General features: G+C 36.6%; 2 protein-coding genes and 1 long non-coding RNA gene across 4 annotated transcripts in view; 1 reads left to right on the top strand and 2 right to left on the bottom strand.

Annotated features, from left to right (window-relative positions):
* Positions 1 to 9,216: 9,216 nt before the first annotated feature.
* dclre1b (DNA cross-link repair 1B) lies at positions 9,217 to 13,681 on the bottom strand. 2 transcript variants are annotated; one of them, XM_039658003.2, is made up of 4 exons: positions 12,952 to 13,681; positions 11,866 to 12,031; positions 11,563 to 11,745; positions 9,217 to 10,652 (listed from the first exon to the last, which is right to left on the bottom strand). In XM_039658003.2, the coding sequence occupies exons 2-4, from the start codon at positions 11,984 to 11,986 to the stop codon at positions 9,466 to 9,468; spliced, it is 1,491 nt and encodes a 496-aa protein (XP_039513937.2). In that variant the 5' UTR covers positions 11,987 to 12,031; positions 12,952 to 13,681; the 3' UTR covers positions 9,217 to 9,465. The 2 variants fall into 2 exon arrangements, with proteins under 2 accessions (XP_039513937.2, XP_039513936.2); XM_039658002.2 differs by having other exon boundaries at positions 12,722 to 13,680.
* The window catches only part of LOC148973731 (uncharacterized), a 54,808-nt gene continuing 44,320 nt past the window's right edge, over positions 12,760 to 23,247 (top strand). The window contains exon 1 of the long non-coding RNA XR_016146522.1: positions 12,760 to 12,894. This is a non-coding gene — a long non-coding RNA (uncharacterized LOC148973731). The remainder of the gene's footprint in view (positions 12,895 to 23,247) is intronic.
* adora1b (adenosine A1 receptor b) lies at positions 16,323 to 21,968 on the bottom strand. The gene is made up of 2 exons (XM_039658005.2): positions 20,802 to 21,968; positions 16,323 to 17,766 (listed from the first exon to the last, which is right to left on the bottom strand). Exons 1-2 carry the CDS (start codon positions 21,140 to 21,142, stop codon positions 17,097 to 17,099), a joined length of 1,011 nt encoding a protein of 336 aa, XP_039513939.2. The 5' UTR covers positions 21,143 to 21,968; the 3' UTR covers positions 16,323 to 17,096.

The raw sequence follows: 23,247 nt of genomic DNA, 5'->3' as shown, positions 1-23,247 counted from the left end.
TCTGTCTGAGAAGCACGCCATGTGTTTTTTGAATGATTCATTAAAGGGGTTATGAACTGGCTTTTTAAATGTTATTATATTGTTGTCTGAGGTCAACTTATGACGTTCACTTGGTTTTTGCATTCAAAAACATCAAAATGAATGAGTAATAGGCTATTTTCTACCCTAGTTTTGAGCCTAGCTGAAAAAACGCTTAGTTTTCATGGGCGTCTCGCACTGAAGACTTGGAAGTAAACGCCCACTGCTGTGAGTGGATAACAGTTTTGCATATTATAATGAGTTTCAACTACTCGTAGGTGCACAAGGGGGAAATTATTTTGAAAACGTCAAATGTTGTAAAATAGCAACCGGAATGATTCGCCCATACAAGTTCGTGTGAGTCCGAGTGTTGCGCCATTCCTGCCGGATCCAATATAGACGGCACAGCACCGTTCTTTACTCTTATTCGGTCTGCAAATCCAGTCTTGTTTACAAAGAAGACACAATGTTTCATATTTCTTACATGACCCATAGTTTGAAAACCATGTTCTATTCATTCATTTAGTGCCGTGAGCGGAAAGGAGTGAATTATTGTTCTCCGCAATCATGTATCTTTTGTTTCGTTTGAAGTACTAAAAATAATAATAGATGCTGGTAAATTAAGTATTAACCGCTAAGAGTTTGCAGGCTGATTTTGCTACTGATTGGTGCGCTTTTAAAACATCTTTAGTTTTGTTTGTTTGTATCAGGCTTATTATCTGTTGTCTGTCTCGGTAGATGTCCCCTTATAAAACACATTGGCTGAAGGGAAGGCAGGTCTGAGGTCATCAATGTGCTGGAAACACTAATGTTTTTTGTCAACCTGCCTCAAGCCAGCATGCTTTAAAATACAGTCACTCCATTGAAAAGCATGAGCCTGAAATAGAGAAACCAGGGAACATTTTCACAAATGTCATCTGAAATCTGGGGCATCGGGAAGTCTAGAAGAACTCAAGCCCTCACACACACATTTCATTGCACCTGAGAGACTGCACATTTTCAAATCATTGTAGTGTTCATTGTACAGCTTTGACATTAATCTAGTTTCAACAATACATAAGACTTTTGGCAATGCTTAGTGAGATAATCTAAATGCATCTCCCCTGTACAGAAAGAGAATACAATCTACATATTCAGAAATACACAAGCGAGGGTTTTTTGTAAATATCTCATTTGTGTGTTCATTTCAGGCATATTTTAGCCCACAACTGAATTCATTTTCTAGTGCAGTGAGCAGTTAAATGTGTTTTTCTGCTCATAAAAGTTTGCACAAAGGTTTGCAACAACACATTCATTTTACTCAGAGGGCCAACAGAACGACCTCATGCATCTTCATGAGCCGACTTAGCAATTAGCTTGGTTTTCTCTGCTAAAATAAATAAATTTACGCCAAGATAACCTAAAATAAAATGAACTAAACTGTCAATAGTTGTACTTTCACCAATATAATACATTTTGTTATCCTTAGTTTGACACCTAACATATTTTGGACTTGTTCACAGCACGTTGTGTTCTTCAACATCTTCCTTTGTGTTCAGCAGAAGAAACTATAGTATAGTTTACTCAGTATAGAAATTGAGTATATTGTTATGGAACAGAGACTCAAGACAGGGATAAAGTTAATAGAGTTTTCAATAAAATGAAATGGGAACTATACTAACAGTCTCTGTATTGCAGATGGAGTGGAGGTTGTGGATGGATGAACAGATGTTAAAGGACACAACTCGACAAAGAACAGGAAAGTATCCAATGGAACACAAAACTGTGCTGGAGACTATGGGGAATATTATTATTATGGGGTATTACTGTAAAAAGAAACCCCAATAAATGTTATTTTTAACGCATTTTAAGAATGAAATTTTTTAAAAATATACATATTGAGCAGTTTAATTTACACATTAATTGGTTGTGGTGGTTAACCTGCAATTTGCACTTTAAGGGTGTAACATGTAAGGAAAGTGTTAACGGTGAAATTTAGATGTAATTGCACAAATGTAAAAACATGAATCTACACAATAAATGCATTGTATCAAATGATTCATTTAAATATTAGTAAAGGCATCTAATATAAAGTAGAACCAGCTTTCTATCCTCTCCCTCTTTTTCTTTCTCATTAAGCTGTCTTGGCTCTTGTTGTAAAGTGAGGGACACCCCGTCTGGGGCACATCAAAGACTTTCTCGGTGGCGTTAGGAGCTGATGAAATACTCCATGCCTAATTTAACACTCCAGCAGCACCACCAGAACTTGGCTCAATCTTCCCAGTAAAAGTCACTGGATGGCCTACTTCAGGAAGCAGGCTCAAATAACACGAGGCTCTGATTCTGACGAACTTAGAGAGTGAAGAATTATGCTTGGGGTGATGATGCTGTATCCTGCACTGGTTGAGAGACCATAGTAATTATGCGATCTGAGATCAAACTGAGAAGGAGAGTCTTCAGAAGTGTATTAAAATCAAACACATGCAGAGCATTTAGCCCTAGTATCTGCTATATCACTCAGACTTAAAGGGGTCATAATGGTACACACCTTTTCAAGTTGATTTTACTGAAATGTGCGTTGACAGTGCACAACCATCATATAATGATAAAAATCCATCCAGCGTTTTTATTTTAATCTCCTTGTTCGTTTGGGTCACATGACATCACTGTAGCTTTGCGCCGCCATCTTTACGACCGACGGTCTCTCAGTAATGCCTGCAATATGTTCTGCTGTTGGCTGCACAAACAGCCAAAAGAGGAACCCCAAACTGGTATTTTATTATACACCAAAAGAAAAGGATATAAGAAAGAAGTGGTTAGCTGTCATTCAAAGAGAAGAGCTGCATGTCTCATATTGTATCATGTCTCTTCTTTCTGTGCGCATACACGCGAGCCGAAGCTCGCAGCCGTATTCTCTAATAGCGAGCGAGTAATGTATTGAGCTCTGTTTCGTGTCTGAATGGACACACAATTTTATGTTTAAATGTCCGTTTTGGAGAGTATTCGCGTAAAATAAATCGGTTATGTCTTTAACAGAGTTGTCATCCAGTCTCTTTGGTAGAGAGGTAGAGGGGGGGGGGGGGGATAAAAATTATCGTGCTCAGTTTTTTTTATCGTGCGATTAAATGATTTATTGACTATCCAGATGAATGACAGCCGTGACTAACAGCTGGCAAGCTACCAGAGCTAGCCACTTAACTAGCAAACAACGCTGCCTAGTCAGAAGAAGCAACCACCAAATTACACTTTTGAATTTTTTTAAATAATACCTAATATTTAATCCCATGATTAAATATAAATCCTTGGTGGCCAGGTGCTGCACTTTTACGTCTTTTACTCATCCAGCCACAGCATAGGCCTATTGATCTTGAAAGCCTTCAAGCGATCCCCACTGTAGCCTATGGGGATGGGTTATGCACAAGATACATATCATGGAAGTCAATAATGGATAAAAGAAAACTGGGGGTAACAAATAAGGATCAGAGCCTAAAATTTTTATTTTCTCCAGGTACCCCTGTCTCTCTCTCTTTCAAATGGGCAGTTTGGTCGGCATACCCATAGGGCCACACCGGGCGAGATCGGTCGTAAATATGGCGGCGTTCGCGTTCTGTTTGGAGTGACGTAGTGGCATCTATTATGTATTTCCCGTGATGCTTTTGATCATGTGACATCACACGGTCGGACGCCTCACGATTGTTGATTGACAGCAGCGTTTCGACACATCCCTGCCCAGAGCGTGCTGTCACGATAGTCCGCCAATGTTGATACACTGGAATGGTGTCTAAGTGATCGTGGTGCTCTGTTCTTGGGTGTTATAATAACCATAATAACAACCACATCAGTCATTTTGGTGTTCCTAAAACCGAACCGCTAAAGAGCAGTGGCTGAGTTTTGTTTTCGAAGGGATTAACGTTATTCCCCACGACGTCAATGCTTTCATGTTTGTACGAATCATTTCTCGGGAGAATGCTTTATAAACGAGGGTCACTATGAAACTGGTTTTGCCAAGAAGCTGCTTCTGAAAAAAGAATCGGTGGCAACCATTCACCTCCAGAAAAAGTAAGTATAAAGTTTTATTAACCTACTTTATATTAATCTTTGCAAATCGCGAGAAAAAAAACAGCTGTTTTTGACCAGTTAAAATTAGCGTTTTCCTAAAATACTAATAAAAGTGTATATACAAAGATTTCATATAGACCCTAAACATTAACTATTGGAGTATAGGCTTTTAAGTGTTTTGTGTCATATAGGACCAATTGCATAAAGTTACTTTAAAGAAATATCACTTGAGTGCTGTTGTTCCTAATATCATTTAAATTTAAACAAGATTAGTTGAAAAGATTCATTTCAGAACAAAACACCACTGTATGAATCACAAACATGATTTGAGTCATTTCTACATGATGAGTGGGATTGATGTCATGCAACAGTTTATTATTGTATTTTGAATTGAATATTGAATTGTAGTCAGTACTGATTCCAAATTTACAAAAATGGTAGTTTATTGTACTTTACTGAGAGTATACTTCAAGGTGTAACCTACTTTCATAAATTAAAAAAAATCACCTTTTTACTAGTTAAAAACATTTAACTAGTAAATGATCAGTAAAACTAGTTATAAGTTCAGTTGTAGTATAGCAAATGAAAAATGTAGCCTTAGTTGTAAACTAGTTTACTGCTGTTACACTTAAAGTTTACTTAAAGGGATAGTTCACTTTGAAATTAATTTTTGAAATCTTTTAGCTTACCTCAAGGGCATCCAAGATGTAGGTGTCTTTGTTTCCGCAGTAGTTTCAATTTTTATATTTTCAGGTCAAACCGCTAATATCTATCGATCATATAATGGAGGTCTATGGTCACCACCTCAAAGAGCATGCACAGAGAAGTCCAAATTAAACATGATTTAATGACTCGTAATTGTAAGTACACATTGATGGCCTAAGACACGAAACGAGCGGTTTGTGTGAGAAAACGAACAGTATTTATAAGTTTTACCTCTTGTAACCTCAGCCACCTCCAAGTAACAAGAGTTTAAAACGATGTAAATACTGTTCGTTCGTAATTGAAAGTACACTTACAAGTATACTACTAGTGCATTGATATTACTATAGCCTACTTACTACATAAATAGTATACTTATAAAACATACTTGAACTTTTCTTAGGTATACTTAAGAAAATGAACTTGAAGTATACTTATTTTTTGTAAGGGACAGGACAGGTCAGTGACATTTTAACACTTGGTGTAAATGCGTTGCCCAGTCTGACTCTCTTAAACGGCAGTGCCCAGCAAGGACTAATGGGGCGTGGAGAGAAGCTATTAGCTGTCCTGGTGCCCTTCTGTGGATCATGAGCAAATGCGTTGTTTATTTTTATTTGTCTTCTGCTTCTCCTTTAGGGCAGTTGTGGTCTAATGGTTAGTGAATCAAGCTGGTAAAACAAAGATTGTAGGTTTGATTCTCAGTAGCGGCAGGAAATGACTGAGGTGCCCTTGAGCAAGGTACCTAACCCCCAATCGCTCCCCGGGCGCTGCAGCAAAATGGCTGCGCACTGCTCCGTGTGTGTTTGTGCAGACCATGGTTTGAGTGTTCTCTACTCCTAATGTGTGCACTAATTTGGATAGGTTAAATGCAGAGGACAAACTCTCCATATGGGTTACCATATTTGGTAATATGTCCATTTTACTTTCCTATAGACAGAAAAGTCAGAGTTTGACAAAACTAAGTGAACCAAAGATGTCCCCTCCCGGTCACAGTCAATTTGTGACGTTGTTTGGGACAAAATAATTCACTTGAAGCACAAAGTAACAAGATTTGATATTGCTAATGGTGTACTATCCAGTCTAACATTTAACCATTCAGAGATAACTCAGATGGGCCAACTGAATCACACATTTAGGCCAATAACTCTCACTAGCTGTGGTGAGTCTATTTCCCTGTGGCGGTTGGCTGAGTCAGTGCTTGGCCATCATTCCAGGATCTCAGCTGATGTAAGGATGCCTGTGCTGATCAGGCCAGTTTGGAGAGCATTTTAATGTGGATTTGGCTCATCTGGAATGCAAAGAGCCCCCCTGATACATCAAACCATTCATCCTTTATGAGCAGAGTGAGCAGGCAGAAACCAGAGGTGAATTAAACATCACTGCTATAGGACAGCCTGGCTTAAGTTGTATATTTCCTTGCCGAGCACATGCAAGCCCAATCACTTACACACAATCCCTCAGAACGTGAATTCAATGGTAAATAGAAGTGTTTAGAATACCTAAATATGTATTACTTGCATTATCACAAGCTGGGTAATACTAAATCACAAACCTCTGACTTCCCTATATCTGAGAGACATATATTAGACATTGATCCGCTCTTATTTTATTCATATCTCTCTGAATATGAGGCATTAGTATCAGTGACGGGGACAAATCCTTGCGGATTATCTGTTCAAAAAAGAATTGTTTAGGTGAAACTTTTGATGGTGCCCATATACAATTATCTGAGGAAACAGGAATGTCTGATAAAACTTCAATGAATCTGTCACACTTGAAAGTTAAGTTGTAATGCATCTCTTTTAAAGACATCTGCTTGGGGCTTTTCTCAGTGCGTATCTGGTTGAAGTTCATCTTTTTTAAACTCATACCCATCTGTGAGGCATGAGCATGTGGCATGATCAAGAATGGCTGCTTATCTATAATCAGACTTTCAGTAATGTAAATGTTCCTTCTACAGAAACTCTTTATTGGGAGAAATTTCAATTTAAACGGAATAGTATTTCAAGATTACATTTTGAGACTAAAATTAATAGAATTTTGCAGCTGTGGACATAATCAGTACTGACATAAAAAGCGTTTCTCAAACTTTTATCGGCAATTGTAAAATCAATAAGATTTATTCAGAATATTTCCCTGCATTTATTGCATGTTACTGTATATGTAGCTGAGTTTTAGAGTACTACTCTGCCACCTTCTGGTTAAACCAACAGCCTATTCAAGTCACACCGCCTAAAGCAGTGCTTCTCCCTTTTTTGGTCTAGAAAAAGTGTCAAAAAAAAAATCATCTACTCACCTTCATGTCATTCAGACTCTTTTCCCCTGTAGTCTATCTATGCATCCCTTGCACTAAACAAGTCATTTGAGGAACATTGTATTAGAAACACACTGAAATTTAAGATCTATTCTGCCACATTAATGATATGCAGGGACATTTTTGTTTGCTTTCAGAGATAAATTAAGCATGCCCATAAATTAAGCACATACAACCAAATCAGGAAAATCAGGCCCGTAAGAAATAAGAAACTTTTCATAGTAATGCAACACGAAATGAAGAAAAAGATATTATAAACTCTTACTCCATTCTTACAATAAATAAATTACAAATTAGATGGCCTCACCGACATGACAAAAAAATTACAAAAATAGTCCAGACCAGATATAATCTACTTTCAATTTTTACACATTCCTGTCTTTTTTAATTTTATTTATTATTATTACTAATTCAGCTTACACACCACTAAACAAACAAAAACCACAATGATGCAATAATGACAAATCTAACAACAAAAACGAGACCATCATTGTTGTTATAATTTTAACAATTTTCACGTTCATCTTTATATAAATTATCTTCTCTTTATACTTATTTTTAAATTGTAGAATGTTTGAACAACATTTTAGATCATTTTCTAGAAAATTCCATCTTTTCATTCCAGAAACTGAATCAAAGGGTTGTTTAAAGTCATTATTTCTTCTGCTTGTCTCACTATTAATAGTGAAAAGGGTTTGCAGTCCATGCGGTAACAGGCAGTGTTTAGCTTTATGAACAACTAATAAAGTTTGTAAAGAAACCAAATCCTTCAGTTTGAGTGGTCCTGACTCCAGAAACAGTCCTAAAGTATGTTCTCTTGGAGCAACTCCATTAATTATTCATATAGCCCTTTTTTTTTTTTTTTGCAAAATAAACAAGGGCACTAAATTAGTGAAATAAGAACTACCCCAAATCTCCAAACAATACATAATCAAATATGGCAAAATAAAGGAACCACATAAGATTCTCATTGCCTTATAATTTAACATAAACTTAACTTACTCATAACGGGAATGTTTTTACAAGTTTTATTTCTTAAATAAGCAATGTGTGACTTTCATTTAAATTTTTCATCAATGACTACTCCAAAAAACCTATAAGTCTGACACTCTCTCAATAGTTATTCTATTAAAAGTCAAACTAACAGTTTCGGGACATTTTTGATTTGTAAACAAGATCAATTTTGTTTTACTTAAATTTAACAGCAGTTTATTTTTATTTAACCATTTCTGAAGAAGGACCAATTCTTGTTCAGTAGTTTCCATTCATATTTTTATTTTCTTCCCCGATACAAAAAAGAAATTTGTATTTGTATTCCGCAAAAAGTAAAATCTTTGATTCATCACTGAGATCATTAATAAAGAAAATAATTTAGGCCCTAGTACCGAGCCTTGAGGGACTCCACACTGTATTATTTCTAACTTAGATTCATGGCCTATATATACTATACAGATTGTTGTCTATTTACTAAATAACTAATAATCCAGTTTAATATTACACCTAATTCCATATGTCTGTAATTTAGATATCAATATACAATGATCAAGAGTGTCTAAGGCCTTTTTAAGATCAATAAAAACACCAATCGTATGAATTTTATTCTCCAATTGTGTAGTAATGTCTTCTGTGATTTTCATCAAAGCCATAGCTGTTGTGCGGGTGCTTCGAAACCCAAACTGATTATCATGTATCAAAGAATGTTTTTCAAGAAAATAATCACATTTTTTAACAAAAAGCTTCTCCAGAATTTTTGAAAATTGAGAAGGCAAAGATATAGGCTTATAATTTTTGAGACTATGCCTATCACCAGATTTAAAAAGGGGAATAATTTTGGACAACTCCACAGCACACTCTCATCAAACATTGCGTTCATCCACACTGTGCCATGTCGAGAGTGTTGAAGTAGAACTCGCGTAAAGTTGACAATTCCGCGAATAACTGCAATTGCAGGTTTCGAACAGAGATGGCGACAAAGAGGATAATACCGGACTGCAGCTTTAAATAAAAGTTCATTTGGATGAATCAATATTCTATACATGAAATGGAAATGTATCTAGTTTTGAAAGGTCTAAAAATCGTATACATGAATTAAAAGATTTATCTAAAGTCAAGATTATTTGAAATCAAGCCAATTTTGACAAAGATCACTTTTAATGAGAGCATTTATTTCAAACTAAAAACAAATGTCACAATAAGGTGCTTTGTAAATGCTACATATGAAAACATGTTGGTGTGATGTGTCAAACATTAGAATTGAAAATAATACCACCAGATTGATGCCATCAACAGTTTTTGGCACAGCACAAATGACTTGGGGACAATACTGTTGTCACTGATACATAATTATTAAACATTTACATAAACATAAGTGCTTATCGCAATCACAAACTGCTTTATTTAGACTTTTGAATCTCCTTTATAGCCGCTTCAAGAGGATCACCTGGTGGTTTAGGAAGATCAACCTGATTAATGCGATACATTTCATTAAGTCCACACAACACGTGGTCACTTTTGCATTCTTCAGCAGGTATGGTGAAGTTCTGAAGGAGCCACTGCTCTCGCTCTAATCTGAGGGTCAAGGCAGAGGCCGCCGGGCTTGTTTCATGGGGTGTGAGCGCAGCCGCAGAGGAAACACAGGTCTGATCATGGATGCTGATGCTGTCCATCGAAGAGCACATCTCTCTTGAGTTGGTGCTGCCCATTTGAGGACTCTTCTTCTTGGATGATTTTGTTGGACTTTCATGGCCACATTCATACATGGAGCTGTGATCAGGTGATCCTACATCTTTAAGTGTACAAATGGATTCGTTGTCATCCGGAGGAAGGCTGCTGCCAATCGTGACGACATCTTCCGATGCAACTCGGACGAGTTTCAAACCCTTGCCGCGTGGGCCATGGTAAGAGTCGGTGCTCATGTCTAGAAGAATGCAGTCAGAATCTTGATCCATCTTAGAATTCCCATTCAAAGTATCATGATCTCCATCCGCATCATCTGAATCCCCGTCATTGTGACTAAGACGGGCTATTTTTGACTCTGGAGAGTCAAACACCACCCCTCGAAACTCAGGACGCGAGGTTCTTTGAAGCACGCCTGTTACGCCGTTTGTGGAGGCCTGAATATTAGAATTGTTCATCATGTAGTGCTTGACCGACTCTGGAATCACCACCTCTTTAGACTTCTTGCGGGGCCTCAGAAGGGAAGAAAAATAAGGCAGGCAGTTGCCCACTATAGGCACTAGTGAGACAGGATGCAGGGCAGACACAAAGTCTTCTAGCTCCTGGTAGGAGGAATGATCGGAGTATGGCACCACATAGACATTAGGGTGGCAGGAGACCATAGGGCGACTTGTGGGCAATATAGCAATGGTAGGCTGCACTTTATTCCATGCCAGCAAGTTGGAGGCGTTGATCACAGACTGAGAGACCACACGAATACGGCCCGCACCAGAGTCAGTGGTGAAAACGTCAGGAAGCTCCAGAAATCGCAAGGTTTCCGAACGCTCTCTATCCACCTCCACCCATGTTTTAAACTCCAAAGCCAGCTCCACCAACAAGGACTCTTTACCCAGAGAGTAAAGACCTAATAACAGATAGCAGACTCATTAATGATTATTGCCATTTTAAAAGATCAAACTCAAAAGTGTGAGATGAATTCAGTCACTTTTCACAGTATGTTTTCTACATAACATTTATAAGTCGATAGATTAATATGAAAAAATGTGACGTAAAGTTTGGGGTCGCCAACCGGGGGTCGGTCATTTGAAAAAATAGATATTTTTGAAATGTGTGTCTTATGCTCACAAAGGAAAGTAATTCAAGTAAGTAATTTATTCATGTGATGGCAAAGGTAAATCTTCAGCAGCCATTACTACAGTTTTCAGTCTCACATGATCCTTCAGAAGTCATTCTAATGATAATTAGTACGTACACATAAGGCAATTCTTAATATTATCAATGTTGAAAAGAATCCCGCAGCATACTTTAAAGAATAGAAAGTTACACATTTTGTTATTACAAAAGCCTTTACTGTCACGTTTGATCAATTTAATGCATCCTTGTTGAATAAAAGTATCAATTCCTTACTGACCCCATATGAAACGACATAGAAGTATTGTATAATGAGAGAGAGTCAAAAAAAATAAATATTTGGAGCCTCTTTGTTGTTTACCGCTTTAAATGCTCAAGCTCTGGATTCTGATTCTCAATGTTTTTGTTCATCAGCTGAAAAAAAAAAACGTTTCCAAAAATATCGTTCCTTTGTGTCGTTATCGTTGTAATTGGTACGAAACTGTTTTGTAGAAGATGTGGCCTTCCCTATTCGAAAAGGGAGGACGCATTGAACAGTGATTTACAGTAATATATACCCGTGTGAAAATTTCCAACACACTACATCACTACACACTCAAATAATTTTTTAATTTTTTTTTTGTAGAAACACATGAAACTGTGTTACAAGAAATTCTTTAATGCTGAAAGTGTGAGAGTCTTACCAATAACGACGGCATATCCAGAATGAGCCCTAATGATCTCTTTAATTTGCTGAGTGGCTCGCTGTCGAGAAGGTACAGCTCGAGTGGGGTCACAGTTTGTGTTGTCCAGATACAGCACGTCAATGGTAGTTTTGTTCCTCAGACAATCCTCACGGAGCATGGATGGGGTAAAACGGAAGTCACCTGAGATAAAACACATTAACTAATATTAAAATGTAATCTCAATATGTGACAGTGAGAATCAATAACTTTCTTAAGAAAAACTATGAAAATATTGTGCATTTCCATAATATTAATTTTCACCAGTGTAGAGTCTAGTGCCAAAGTATCCCTCGAAGAGGAACATAACTGCCCCAGGACAGTGATTGGCATCTATTAGAGTAACGGTCAGCCGCTCTTTTCCAAGATCATCTAGCAACAGCATGTGAGCTTCCCCAATCTCCAAAGGACGAATCCATTTCTGTCTGACCTGTAGATGACAAAAACATGACACAATTTTTCATTCCTACTGTACCAGTTTAAGCCATTTAGCATTCATAAATGTACTTATTCATCTCTGGATATTAGGTCCAGTATTATTAAACATCATCTCTATGGAATCTGTTTATAATGTTTAATCCATTTTGTTTTTAGACCTCTGAGGTTTTCAAACTTAAGGACCCCCACAATATATTATTCCCTTTGCGAAGGGACCCCTTCGTAAATATAAATACAGCTAAATACATTCATGCAATGTATAAAGACCCATTTATACCGAGTGAGAAAAGAAATTACATTATAAAAAACATGCTGTTTGTAAAAATGAAATAAAACAGGCTTTCTAAAGCATGTGCTTGGCTTTGGTATTGTATATCCATATAAATCACAAACCATAGGAATAACCATACACCATACTGTATGGTTACAGTACCAAAGCCAAGAACATTCTTACAATATTGACCAACGATTAATGTTCTGTATAAACCTGAAGAGAAACGTTAAGTCAATAAAAAAATTGCATAGCACTTTTCATTATAGACTAAATGTCATTCCATATAACATATTTTACAGTTGACTGATGTATAACATTGTTGTTATTGTTAAAAAAAGTATATAAATAATACTAAAACTGATATATAAAAAATATATATTGTTTTCAATGTTCCCCAGAAGAAGTCACCTGCAGTTTGAGATGGAGCAGTTTTGCGGTGAGGGGTGAGCAGTAGATGGGCCTGTGACTCCAGGAGGATGACAGGCCAGAGGTGTGATCCGCGTGCATGTGAGACAGAAAAAACAGTCGGACGTGATGGCACTTACGGAGCTGCCAACAGTCTACGGCTATGGGAGTGTCCGGTAGGACTTTTCCGTTCATTTTTTTGCTTTTGTGATAAGCTCAGGCGGTAACGTTACCTACTGCTTTTTCCTAAAGGGATTTTCTTCAAAAGCCGTATTTCAGCAGCACTGGTTTTGTTGGCGTTTAAAAAGCGTCACTTCTATTAGCGCTGTCATAAATGTAAACACACAATATTCAATATGCGCTGGGAAGTGTTAGTAATGTAACAGTGTTACGGACAGCTTAAGCAAGCAGCGTTAGCAGTAAGTTAAAGGACTAGCAGCATCGCATCTAAGTTTCACTTTGCTTATGTAGGCACAAGTCATAAAAAAGGATAAATGTAACTGCATGCTTGCCAGTCTTTGTTTATCCGAGTGTGTTAGCAGGCCGGTTAGCCGGTCAGACGATGTGCTCTATTTTTGCAGATGAGCGCCATGTCGCGGTGTGTTGTTTACCAATTCAAAAAATTTCTGCGCGCTATGAGATTTGCGACTGGGTTGTCCGCCAAAAAAATACGTTTGTTGTCCACGCCTCCAAATCGCTCTCAAGCTCATGTGACGTCACTGACTTCCGTGATGTGCAGATTTCTGCATAGGATTTTCTGCTGACTGCTTCTTCTTCTTCTGCTTCTTCTTCAGAAGAAGACTTCTTCTGTTGTTAAAATGGCGGTTGGCAAACCAAATTAAAGGTGCATTGATGTGCAGGTTTCGGGTCTTTTGCTTGAAATCAGAAATCGGAATCAGAAATGCAGAAATCGCTACTTCCTCCAAATATACCAGTTAATTTCAATTCTCATTTGTGTTTATTAATGATTGTGGTCTTCTTTCTTTCTTTCTTTCTTTCTTTCTTTCTTTCTTTCTTTCTTTCTTTCTTTCTTTCTTTCTTTCTTTCTTTCTTTCTTTCTTTCTTTCTTTCTTTCTTTCTTTCTTTCTTTCTTTCTTTCTTTCTTTCTTTCTTTCTTTCTTTCTTTCTTTCTTTCTTTCTTTCTTTCTTTCTTTCTTTCTTTCGTTCTTTCTTTCTTTCTTTCTTTCTTTCTTTCTTTCTTTCTTTCTTTCTTTCTTTCTAATTGGCTTTGAGAAGCAGTTCATAATGTAATAAAATCACATACGGTAATACGGACATATTATTTTTACTTTAACACGTAACCACTGGGCGGTGCTGTTCGCTCAATTACTTTCACTTATTTTATTTATATTCCCTTATCAAATACAGTATATATATATATTATTAAGCCAATTGTCCAAGATTTAAAAACAGTTTAGCCTAATATATATATATATATATTAGGCTAAACTGTTTTTAAATCTTGGACAATTGGCTTAATAATAATGGAATGCTTATTAAGTGCCTATTACCCACTAGAGGTCAGTATAAAAGCCTGTGAGAAACGATGTTGAAACGATGGCTAAAATAATTTATGAAAATCATTTGTAATTTATTCATTTTTATGACACATTCATACAAGTTATAATTATTTAACAAACACATACAGACACATAGGCTACTATAATAATAACAGAACAGAATAATATAATAAAAAAGGCAACTTGTGCACAAATAAATTATTCATATTAATTGTGTTTCATACGATCATATTTCATATTGCATAATATGCATATATTTATTTATTTTTATTTTTTGTCTCAAAGCTGTAAATGTTTAGCACTGTTCCAACCATTTCCATTATTAGCTTTCATTTTGAACATACAGTAATTGGGTTAATTGATATATTTTTTCCACTTGAGATATTTCAAAAAAAAATAATAAATAAATAAATAAAAATAAATAAAAACTGTGCCTACCAACCCTGTCTCCCCTACCTATTCATGTGGACCCCTGGGTCCTGTGTTATTTCTAATAATAAACTTCTTAGAAAGTAAGAAGTTTCTTAATAATAAAGTTCTTCCTTGGCTTCTTACTGCTCACACATAAGGAATGGTTGCATAATGGAGGCTTTGAGACAAACAAAAGTTGATACCAACAGCTAGAAGGCAAATGTCCTGACAGTAAAGATGATGAATGACGATGAACCACTTCCATTGATTGTAAACTGACATTTCCTGTTTCCGAACACATTGAGAACTGCGTGGGGTTCAGGGACAAGAAGCCCCCACCTCCTCACTCAGGCAATGCATTACCACTTATGTATTCTCTGTCCGGTCTGTCTGATGCAGTGCAGTAAAAGCAAAATACTAGAATTAATTAGCCCATTGTTCCCATTTACTCACAAATTTTTCATGTACAAATGATTGTAATTCCACAACTTTTTAACAATTATGAACATAATCTACTTGGACATGGTGCACTGCATATAACATTGTTATGTACAGATTAAATACATGTTCAGTTTTTTATGTCAGTATAGACCTGGTATTACATCCACATGTGAGATCAAAAAAAGTCAGAAAATGTGAAAACTCCAAAAATGTTGACTAAACGGGTCAAAATCGAGGCTACACTGAAAAAGAAGATTCTTGTTCATTTTCACTCGTGCTTCAACACTTTATTTGGAAGGCCAAGAAAGAAAGAAAGAAACATGACTTTCACATGTTAGTTCCTAATAAAATATTGACGCACAAAATTAAATGTAAAGTTAATAAATCTTTTTTAATGTTTTTTTTAAACACTAAGTTCTTTTATTACTTTTCAGATTTAGAAAATACATTTAAATTAGGCCTGTGAAAAGATTAATCGCGATTAATCGCATCCAAAATAAAAGTTTGTGTTTACATATGTGTGTACTGTGTATAATTATTTTGTATGTATAAATACACGCATGCATGTATATTTATATATAAAATAATCATATTTGTATATCAAATAAATTATATATAAATATATACATGCAAATATTTCTTAAATATATACATACATGTGTGTGTTTTTATATACAAAATAATTATACACAGTACACACACATATACAAAGTATTATGTAAACACAAACTTTTATTTTGGATGCGATTAATCTTTTCACAGCCCTAATATATATGTGTGTGAGGTTTCAGACAATTTGCCAAAAATAATTGAATATAATTGAAAAATGACAGCACCCTAAAAAAGGTCAAAGGTCAAATGTATAGAAAACTCATTTTTGGAAAATAATTTTATATGTAAAATATTAAATCTTTTTTTTCTAGCTTTGATTTTAGAATTAGTCAAACTAGTTTATTACTGTATCTGTTTTTATGAAAAATTGTTCATATTCTGCTTAAAATGCCCTTCTGTGTTATACAGGAGAAAAAAAGTCATGGTTTGGGATGAGCGTGTATAACTGATTACAGAATATTGTTTTTTTGGGAGGTTTATCTCTTTAAGATAGATAGAATGAGGTTTACCCAGTAGTGTTACAGTACATACTCATTCCAATCCTTCCAATGAGTCCGTTGTTTATTTTGTTGAAAAAAGTATAGCTAAATACTTCTATAAAACTGAAAGGAAATACACTATTGGATTTGATCTTTTATTAACCCTGAATATTCAAATAGTGTAGATTTAGTCTTGGGTACAGACAGTTCCAGTTTTGTTTTCCGGTCACAAGAAAAAAGAATAAATAGCACTTCAGTGCATCAGTTTCCTCTAATCTAGCTTTGTAATGACATGCCCACAATCATACACATACACACACATTTGCAAAAAATCAAGAGAACCTCAATGTAACTGTGAGAGAAATGCAGTGTCAGCTGCCTGCAGAACATATTTTTGTCCTTCACAATAACGGACCAGTGCTCAGACACTCCATAATAGGATAAGAAAAACCTGTGTCCACCTTCTTGTCACTGTTTTTTTACATCCTCTTCCTGTCATTGTGCACAAAGGTTCAGAATACAAGTAGAATATCCAAGAACCTTGTACGGTGCTCTGATATCTGCTCTGCATACATTCAGATTGAACCAGTTAACTGGTGAATAGATACAGTACACAATATGCAGTTGTGTGCATTATTTTAGCAAATATTTCTATATTTTTATAATTTAATTGTTCTGTCAAATTCATTTTACTTCAAAACATTCTTCAAGGCCTCTCTCCATAAAGCAAGATTTCCTGTGATTAACTTCCTTTTATGAACGATGCGCTCTCATTCCAATAAATGGACATTTCAGCCTGAACAGTCTGTGGTGAGCTCTGATTCACATTCAAAAGAGACAAACCGAGACTTGACAGCTTTGTCTGTCCAGCCAGCAGAAGGCGTTTGAGCTTCCCAGAGGATGCTGGGAAGTCACTCAGACGTTATGTTCCAAAGCAGGGTCGGTGGCGATATAGTGATTGTTATCCAGTCTCTCGCTTGGCTGGCTGTCGGGAGGAGGAGCCTCCTTGCAGCAGAGGTACTGTTTCCAGATCCTCTGGAACGCTGTGCGAAATTTGTTGATGCGGAAAGCATAAACGATGGGGTTGACTGCAGAGTTGCCATGCGAGAGCAGAATGGCTATATAAATGAGGAACATGGGCTTCTCATACTTCGGACAGAAGAGCGTGATGCAGTTCATAATGTGAAGAGGGAGCCAGCTCACGGCGAACAGGAAAAGGACTAGCGCCAGAGACTTCGCCAGCTTCAGTTCTTTGTCGTAATACTTGTTCGGTTCAGAGTGGCTGGACACCTTCTTATTCAGCTGCTTGTGGATCATGTAGAAGATCTCCGAGTAAATGATGAGCATGAAAAGAAGAGGGGGGAGCACCCAACCAAAGAAGTTGAAGTAGACCATGTACTCCATGCTGATGACGTTCTCAAACTGGCAGGTGATGCTGAGGTCAGGGCCGATTGAGCGGTTGTTACGTTGCAGGTTGTGTAAATTGTTCCAGCCCAGCATGGGAGTCAAGCCAATTATGAAGGCCACCGTCCAACACATGAATACTGCAATTCTAGCTCGTTTGGGAGTGACCACTCGCTTATAACTACAAAACAAGAACACAAGAGTCAAACAAGTTTTCAATTTGAATCCGTTTCTCATTATTTGCAGTATTATAGATACAGTACTTCAAAATGTGCAGTTAAGAAAACATACATATTCACAGTCTCCATTACAAGAAAATAAAAGGCTAAATTCTGTGTAGTTAGTACAGAATAGAGCCCGATCGATAAAGGATTTTGAAGGCCGATACGATACAAATATTTTGGGATTTTAAAATCCGATATATCGGCTGATATTTTTTTTTTGTTAATGTTTTGTTGCAAAATATATTAAAGTTCTGATAAATAAAATAATAATTAGTCCCTACATTGCCTTATAAGCTACCTTATAATTACAATGTCAGCTTGCTTATCCCTTTGCCTGCACAATCAAGCTATCAAACCATTTTCAATCATCAGTTGCTGCCTGCCTCCTAAAACCTACTGTTTAGCGATTCTAAATCCATTACAGAACGACAGTCTGCAACGCACACAGATAACTTTTATGCACAAGATACGTTTGATACTTTTTCTCTATGTCTAAATGTTCACTCCTCGCAAGTCTAACTTACATTTTACAATGCAGGGACTGTAACTAGAGATATACGCTAGTTATAAACACAGTAATCATTATTTACTTTATTTAGGCAGAAACAGTTCATTGTGGTTTCCAAGCTCATTAATGTTAACGTTAGCGGTCTTCCACTGATGATAGTGGCATTAGCTAGCTTTGTGGTTAGCTAGTCTATGATGAGCCATAATTTAGCAATAGATAGCATCATACTGCAAATTGTAAAACATACATTTTCAATATAACAGGCCAAGGAGAGATGATTGAAGCGTGTTTCGTCCGTTTTTATTTTTATTTTTTTTTAAATATTTTGGAAAATGCCTACACTCTAAAAAATGCTGGGTTGTTTTAACCCAATTTTGGGTCAAATATGGACAAACCCGAAATGTTGGGTTAAAAATGTAATGTAAAAATTTAACCCAACGGCTGGGTTAGTCCATATTTGACCCAAAGTTGGGTTAAAACAACCCAGCATTTTTTAGAGTGTAATATCGGCCGATAATATCGGCTGACCAATACATCGTTCTGGCTCTAGTACAGAATTATGACTACTTTGCAAATCACTGTGAAATAAGGTGTACTGTATAGTCTTTGACTGACCAAGGGCAGCTCCTTTGACATGCCATGTAACTTTAAATTAAGAGCCAAATTGTGACAAAGTACCACCACCACAAAGCTTGTTTCAGTCCAACCCACTCCCTCTCGTCCTTCAATACAGGTGCATTTTCTCTAAAATACCACCTTTCATCTGAGATTCTAGGTCTCTCTCCAATCTCCTTGTCTTTTGTGTGACTGATTTCACAATAAAGGTACCTGTGATTTCATGGCAGACTTTCAAGTTTCTGCCGCTGTCTGACTGAATTCTACACAAAGACGCTTTGAGTCAATACTCCCTGTTTGTTAAGATTCAGTAGATGTTTTTTTTTTTTGTCTGAATCATTGCTTGAATGTGCTTTTATTAATCATATTAAGTAAACACAGAAATGTCAAATGATGAATTGTTTGTTTCATCTCAATATTCACACTCTTTTACATGATTTCTGTCGCCCAGACCCACATAATTCTGTTTTCACTCATGCTGTAGGGTCAAGAGAAGCGCTGTTGCTGGGACTAAATGATCAGTTTTCTGATTGTACACAAATACATTGTATTTGGAAAGCTGTGATGCAGGACTATGCTTTATACACAATAAGAGCTGTTATGCATTATTGAAAAGTTGAGCATAATTGTCAAATAATTTGTCTTCTGCAAGTAGCTTGTAATGCACGTGCAACATTCTGCATCAGCACAGTAGACCACAGAATTTTAATATTCTGTATTTTTAGCTTATCCTTCCATTATTCTGGGATCATGCTGGAATAACATGGATAAAACTTAATAGAAAAAGCATTATTTTCTATAGTGTTTTATATTATTGGACCCCATTGTAGGTCCTTTATTTGATAACTTGTTCTCATCTATTGTGCACAATGAATGATCCTGGCAAAGCCGACAGGGCAGCAACTCTATACACTTCTCAGACACACTTCACTTCTCTATAGTTCTTTCGTGACATTTTTATGGGATTGTTTTCGCTCTCCACTTACACCTCTCAATATAAATTGTTTTGTAGGAGGAAACTTTTTCCATGTAGCCACCATGTGCTATATTTCCCTCACACATTTTCTATGAGCCTGCCCACAAGTCCTCTCACAAAAGTGTTGAAGGGGTGGATTTCGTGTTAATTTTGGCGTATAGTACAGGTCACGGTAATCAAGACGGTAAAATAAAAAACATTAAACAGAAAGTTATTGATTAAGCTCATCAGGGATTTGAACAGGACTCCCATTTATGATGCATTACAGTCTATTCTCCACACAAAAAGCCTCTTTAAAAATGGAATAGCTTTTGAGTATGTTGCTTTTAGCCCATCTAGGGAGAACATAGTCTGTAAATAGGATGTTGCTAGAACTTAAAAGTAGATTGTGTATGCATTTTGTGCCCTAAAGAAATAATGCACTTGTGCATATGGAGTCAGGTGTAGCTTTTAAAGTGTTGTGATGAGTTGAGTTGTGGCATTTTTTTCTTGACTTTTTTTATCCATGATATCTCTGACACTTGACATTAAGTGATGAGAAGTAAAGAAAGAAACAATACAAAAATAAGGAACTTTGTACAAAGAAAGGATCAAATTGTATACCATGGGATTAAGATCCATTGACATAGTGCTTGCTTAATTTAAAGACACATTCTCTGTGAATTGTTTCATATACAATGGAGAGCTCTGCAAATAGTGTACAATAAAGTGTAAGATGTGGGAAGGCATGAGTCACATGTCATTAAGTCAGGTGCATTAGGTTTCATCATGATGATGATGATGATGATTGAACTTATTAAATGTAATCCTTTTCATAATTTGCATTTTGTATGAGTGTTAAAGGAATGTGTTGAAACTAAAGCAAGTCACACATTTAATAAGGATAACTTTACCTGGTTGGGATCTTGACCCTCAGGTATCGGTCGATGGCTATAGCGAGCAAAGCGAGGATCGAACTTTGGGTCAGAACCAGCACCGTGCACGCCACCAGCAGACAGCTGTAGAAGTGAGTCTGGAGTCCGATACTTATAGTTATCGCCAGTGGGATGACCAGCGCTCCTACTGCAATGTCCGCGAGCGCCAGAGAAACAATGAAGGAAAATGTAGTGTCTCTCAGAGATTTATTCATTTGTACTGCCCAAACCACCATCACGTTTCCTATCACGGATGACACGGCGATTACCACCTCCATGCCCATGTAGAGGGCTTTGGACGCAGAAAACTCCTCGGGCATTCTTCTGTTCGACGATGAATATCCACGCGAAAATGGGGTTTAAAGTGAAAGTGATGTGTAAATTGAATAACTGTGGTCCAGAGAGCAAAATCCTCCCAGCGTTGAGTTGCCCCTCAAAAGAGAAGCGGTTTTCCACACATGCCTATTTACATTTTAAAATAAAACGCGAGAAGAACAAACCCACAAACCATAGAAGTGACTAACAAAATCTTCTGCTAAAAATATCGACCAGTTTCGGCGTTTTCTCCTCGTTTACTACAGCGCCTCTCCATTCCACCTGCGCTCGTGCGAGACATGCGCGCGCCACTTATTCATCCCACAATCAAACAAATACATTTCTCCGTGTCACCTACAATTGTCAGGTAGTTCTCTGAATGTCCAATCAATAGTAAAGTAAATTAAAAGACGCACCATATTTGTCCCCGGATAGCCTATGTGAAACAAAATAGCCTATTATCCAGAGCCGGTCGTTTACGCTCCTGTGCTATGCGGTGCCCCATAATAGCTGACGATGGGTAGACCTCTTTGTCTCAAACATACTCTCCAACTTAGCAATTGAATACAATTGGGAGCAAAATAAGTCGAACTAACCCGTGTGGATTCCTTTTTTGTGGTGAAAATCCCAAACCCAGGTCATTCCTTTTTCCTTTGACAGGAGAAAAAAGAACACCCAAGACACCGCGTAGTCTATGGTTCCCTGCTTGAGGATATCTGAGGGACAACCAACATGCGTTTTCTATTTTCTTTCTTTCCTCAGAGTTTAACTCGAGATAAAGAGTGAGGCTGAACGTGCCTCTGTTTATAGTGTAATATTAGTGTGCACAATAATAGCCTTTGAGTTATTGCATTCATGAGAGTCCAGGGAAGTGGGAGGTGACAGGCTGATAAGCATGCAGTCAATTACACTCAAACGACGCCCCAAACAAGATATTAAAATGTATTGTGAAATATATTTGCAACATTTCAACTAAACGAATAGGTTTAATAATCTACAATAAACTTAATGTGCCAACTGAGACCATAAGTAAAAAAAAACAAAAATAGTATATGCTCCAGTTATCTCACAAATAAAGACAGTTTAATGCGGTTACTCAAAAATGATGTATAGTCATGTCCTTGAAAGGTCCTTTTGATGTTTAAGTTTTAAATTGGTGAGACTGGGCTTGTTGTCCCACTTTTTACCTCATTTAATATTTGTAAGTTAATGTTTGTTTAAATTGTCACATTAGAACCTGCCATAGACACAGCAAATAAAATATCAAACATAAATGCAAATGTAAAATTTATTTATTTGTTCAACAGACATCATAATTAAACATATATAGGCCTATTTATAAAATATTTATGAAAAAATAAAATGACCAATTCTAGAGCATGTTGTGTTGGTATTGTGGATCAGTGACTAAGCTTCTGTCTGTGGCTGACAAAAATCTCCTGTTTTTGAGGTGAATCATAATGAAATCTTACTCCATCTGTCATTTCCCGGTCAAATCCCCCCACACATGCAGGGCTTTCAGTCATGGTTTCTCCAGCTTTTGCACAGAACCCCTCCACAATTCAGGTGATTTTATCAAGTTGAAAAATTCATGGCATGAGAAAGCTGACCGCAGTGGCAGTCTCATTTCCATAAGAGAAGTTTCTGGATGATCCATCAGGTGCGGTGAATCCATTCATGCACTTCACACAGAATTACAACATTTATCGTGTTGATTCTGGGAAAAGGGACGCCACATGAGTGAGTCGTCCATGACTACACAGGAAGAACTTTTATAAAGCAGTATAAAGTTTGCTTTATTGGCATGACAAATATTTGCACAGTATTGAACAGTGTTTCCAGCTGATATGCTCTCAGATAAAACAATATAAAACAAATTTAGAAAAAACAACACATTTCTTTTTTATCATTTAAAAAAAAAGTATTTTAAATAATAAATAAAAAGGACATTGAAAAAAAACATCAGTTAGTGATTCATGAAATGAACTATGTGGAATTTTACAATTCTCCAATGTGTAACAATAGTCTATAAGTCTATAGTCTTGTGTTCTATAAGAGCAAGTTCAGTGTCTAATGATAATGTTTTTTTTTCATAATGTCATTTATTTTT

This window comes from Pimephales promelas, chromosome 14, assembly GCF_988280905.1.
Source record: "Pimephales promelas chromosome 14, fPimPro1.hap1.1, whole genome shotgun sequence".
In the NCBI taxonomy this organism is placed as follows: Eukaryota; Metazoa; Chordata; class Actinopteri; order Cypriniformes; family Leuciscidae; genus Pimephales; species Pimephales promelas.
This window is presented reverse-complemented; position numbering and strand designations above follow the sequence as displayed.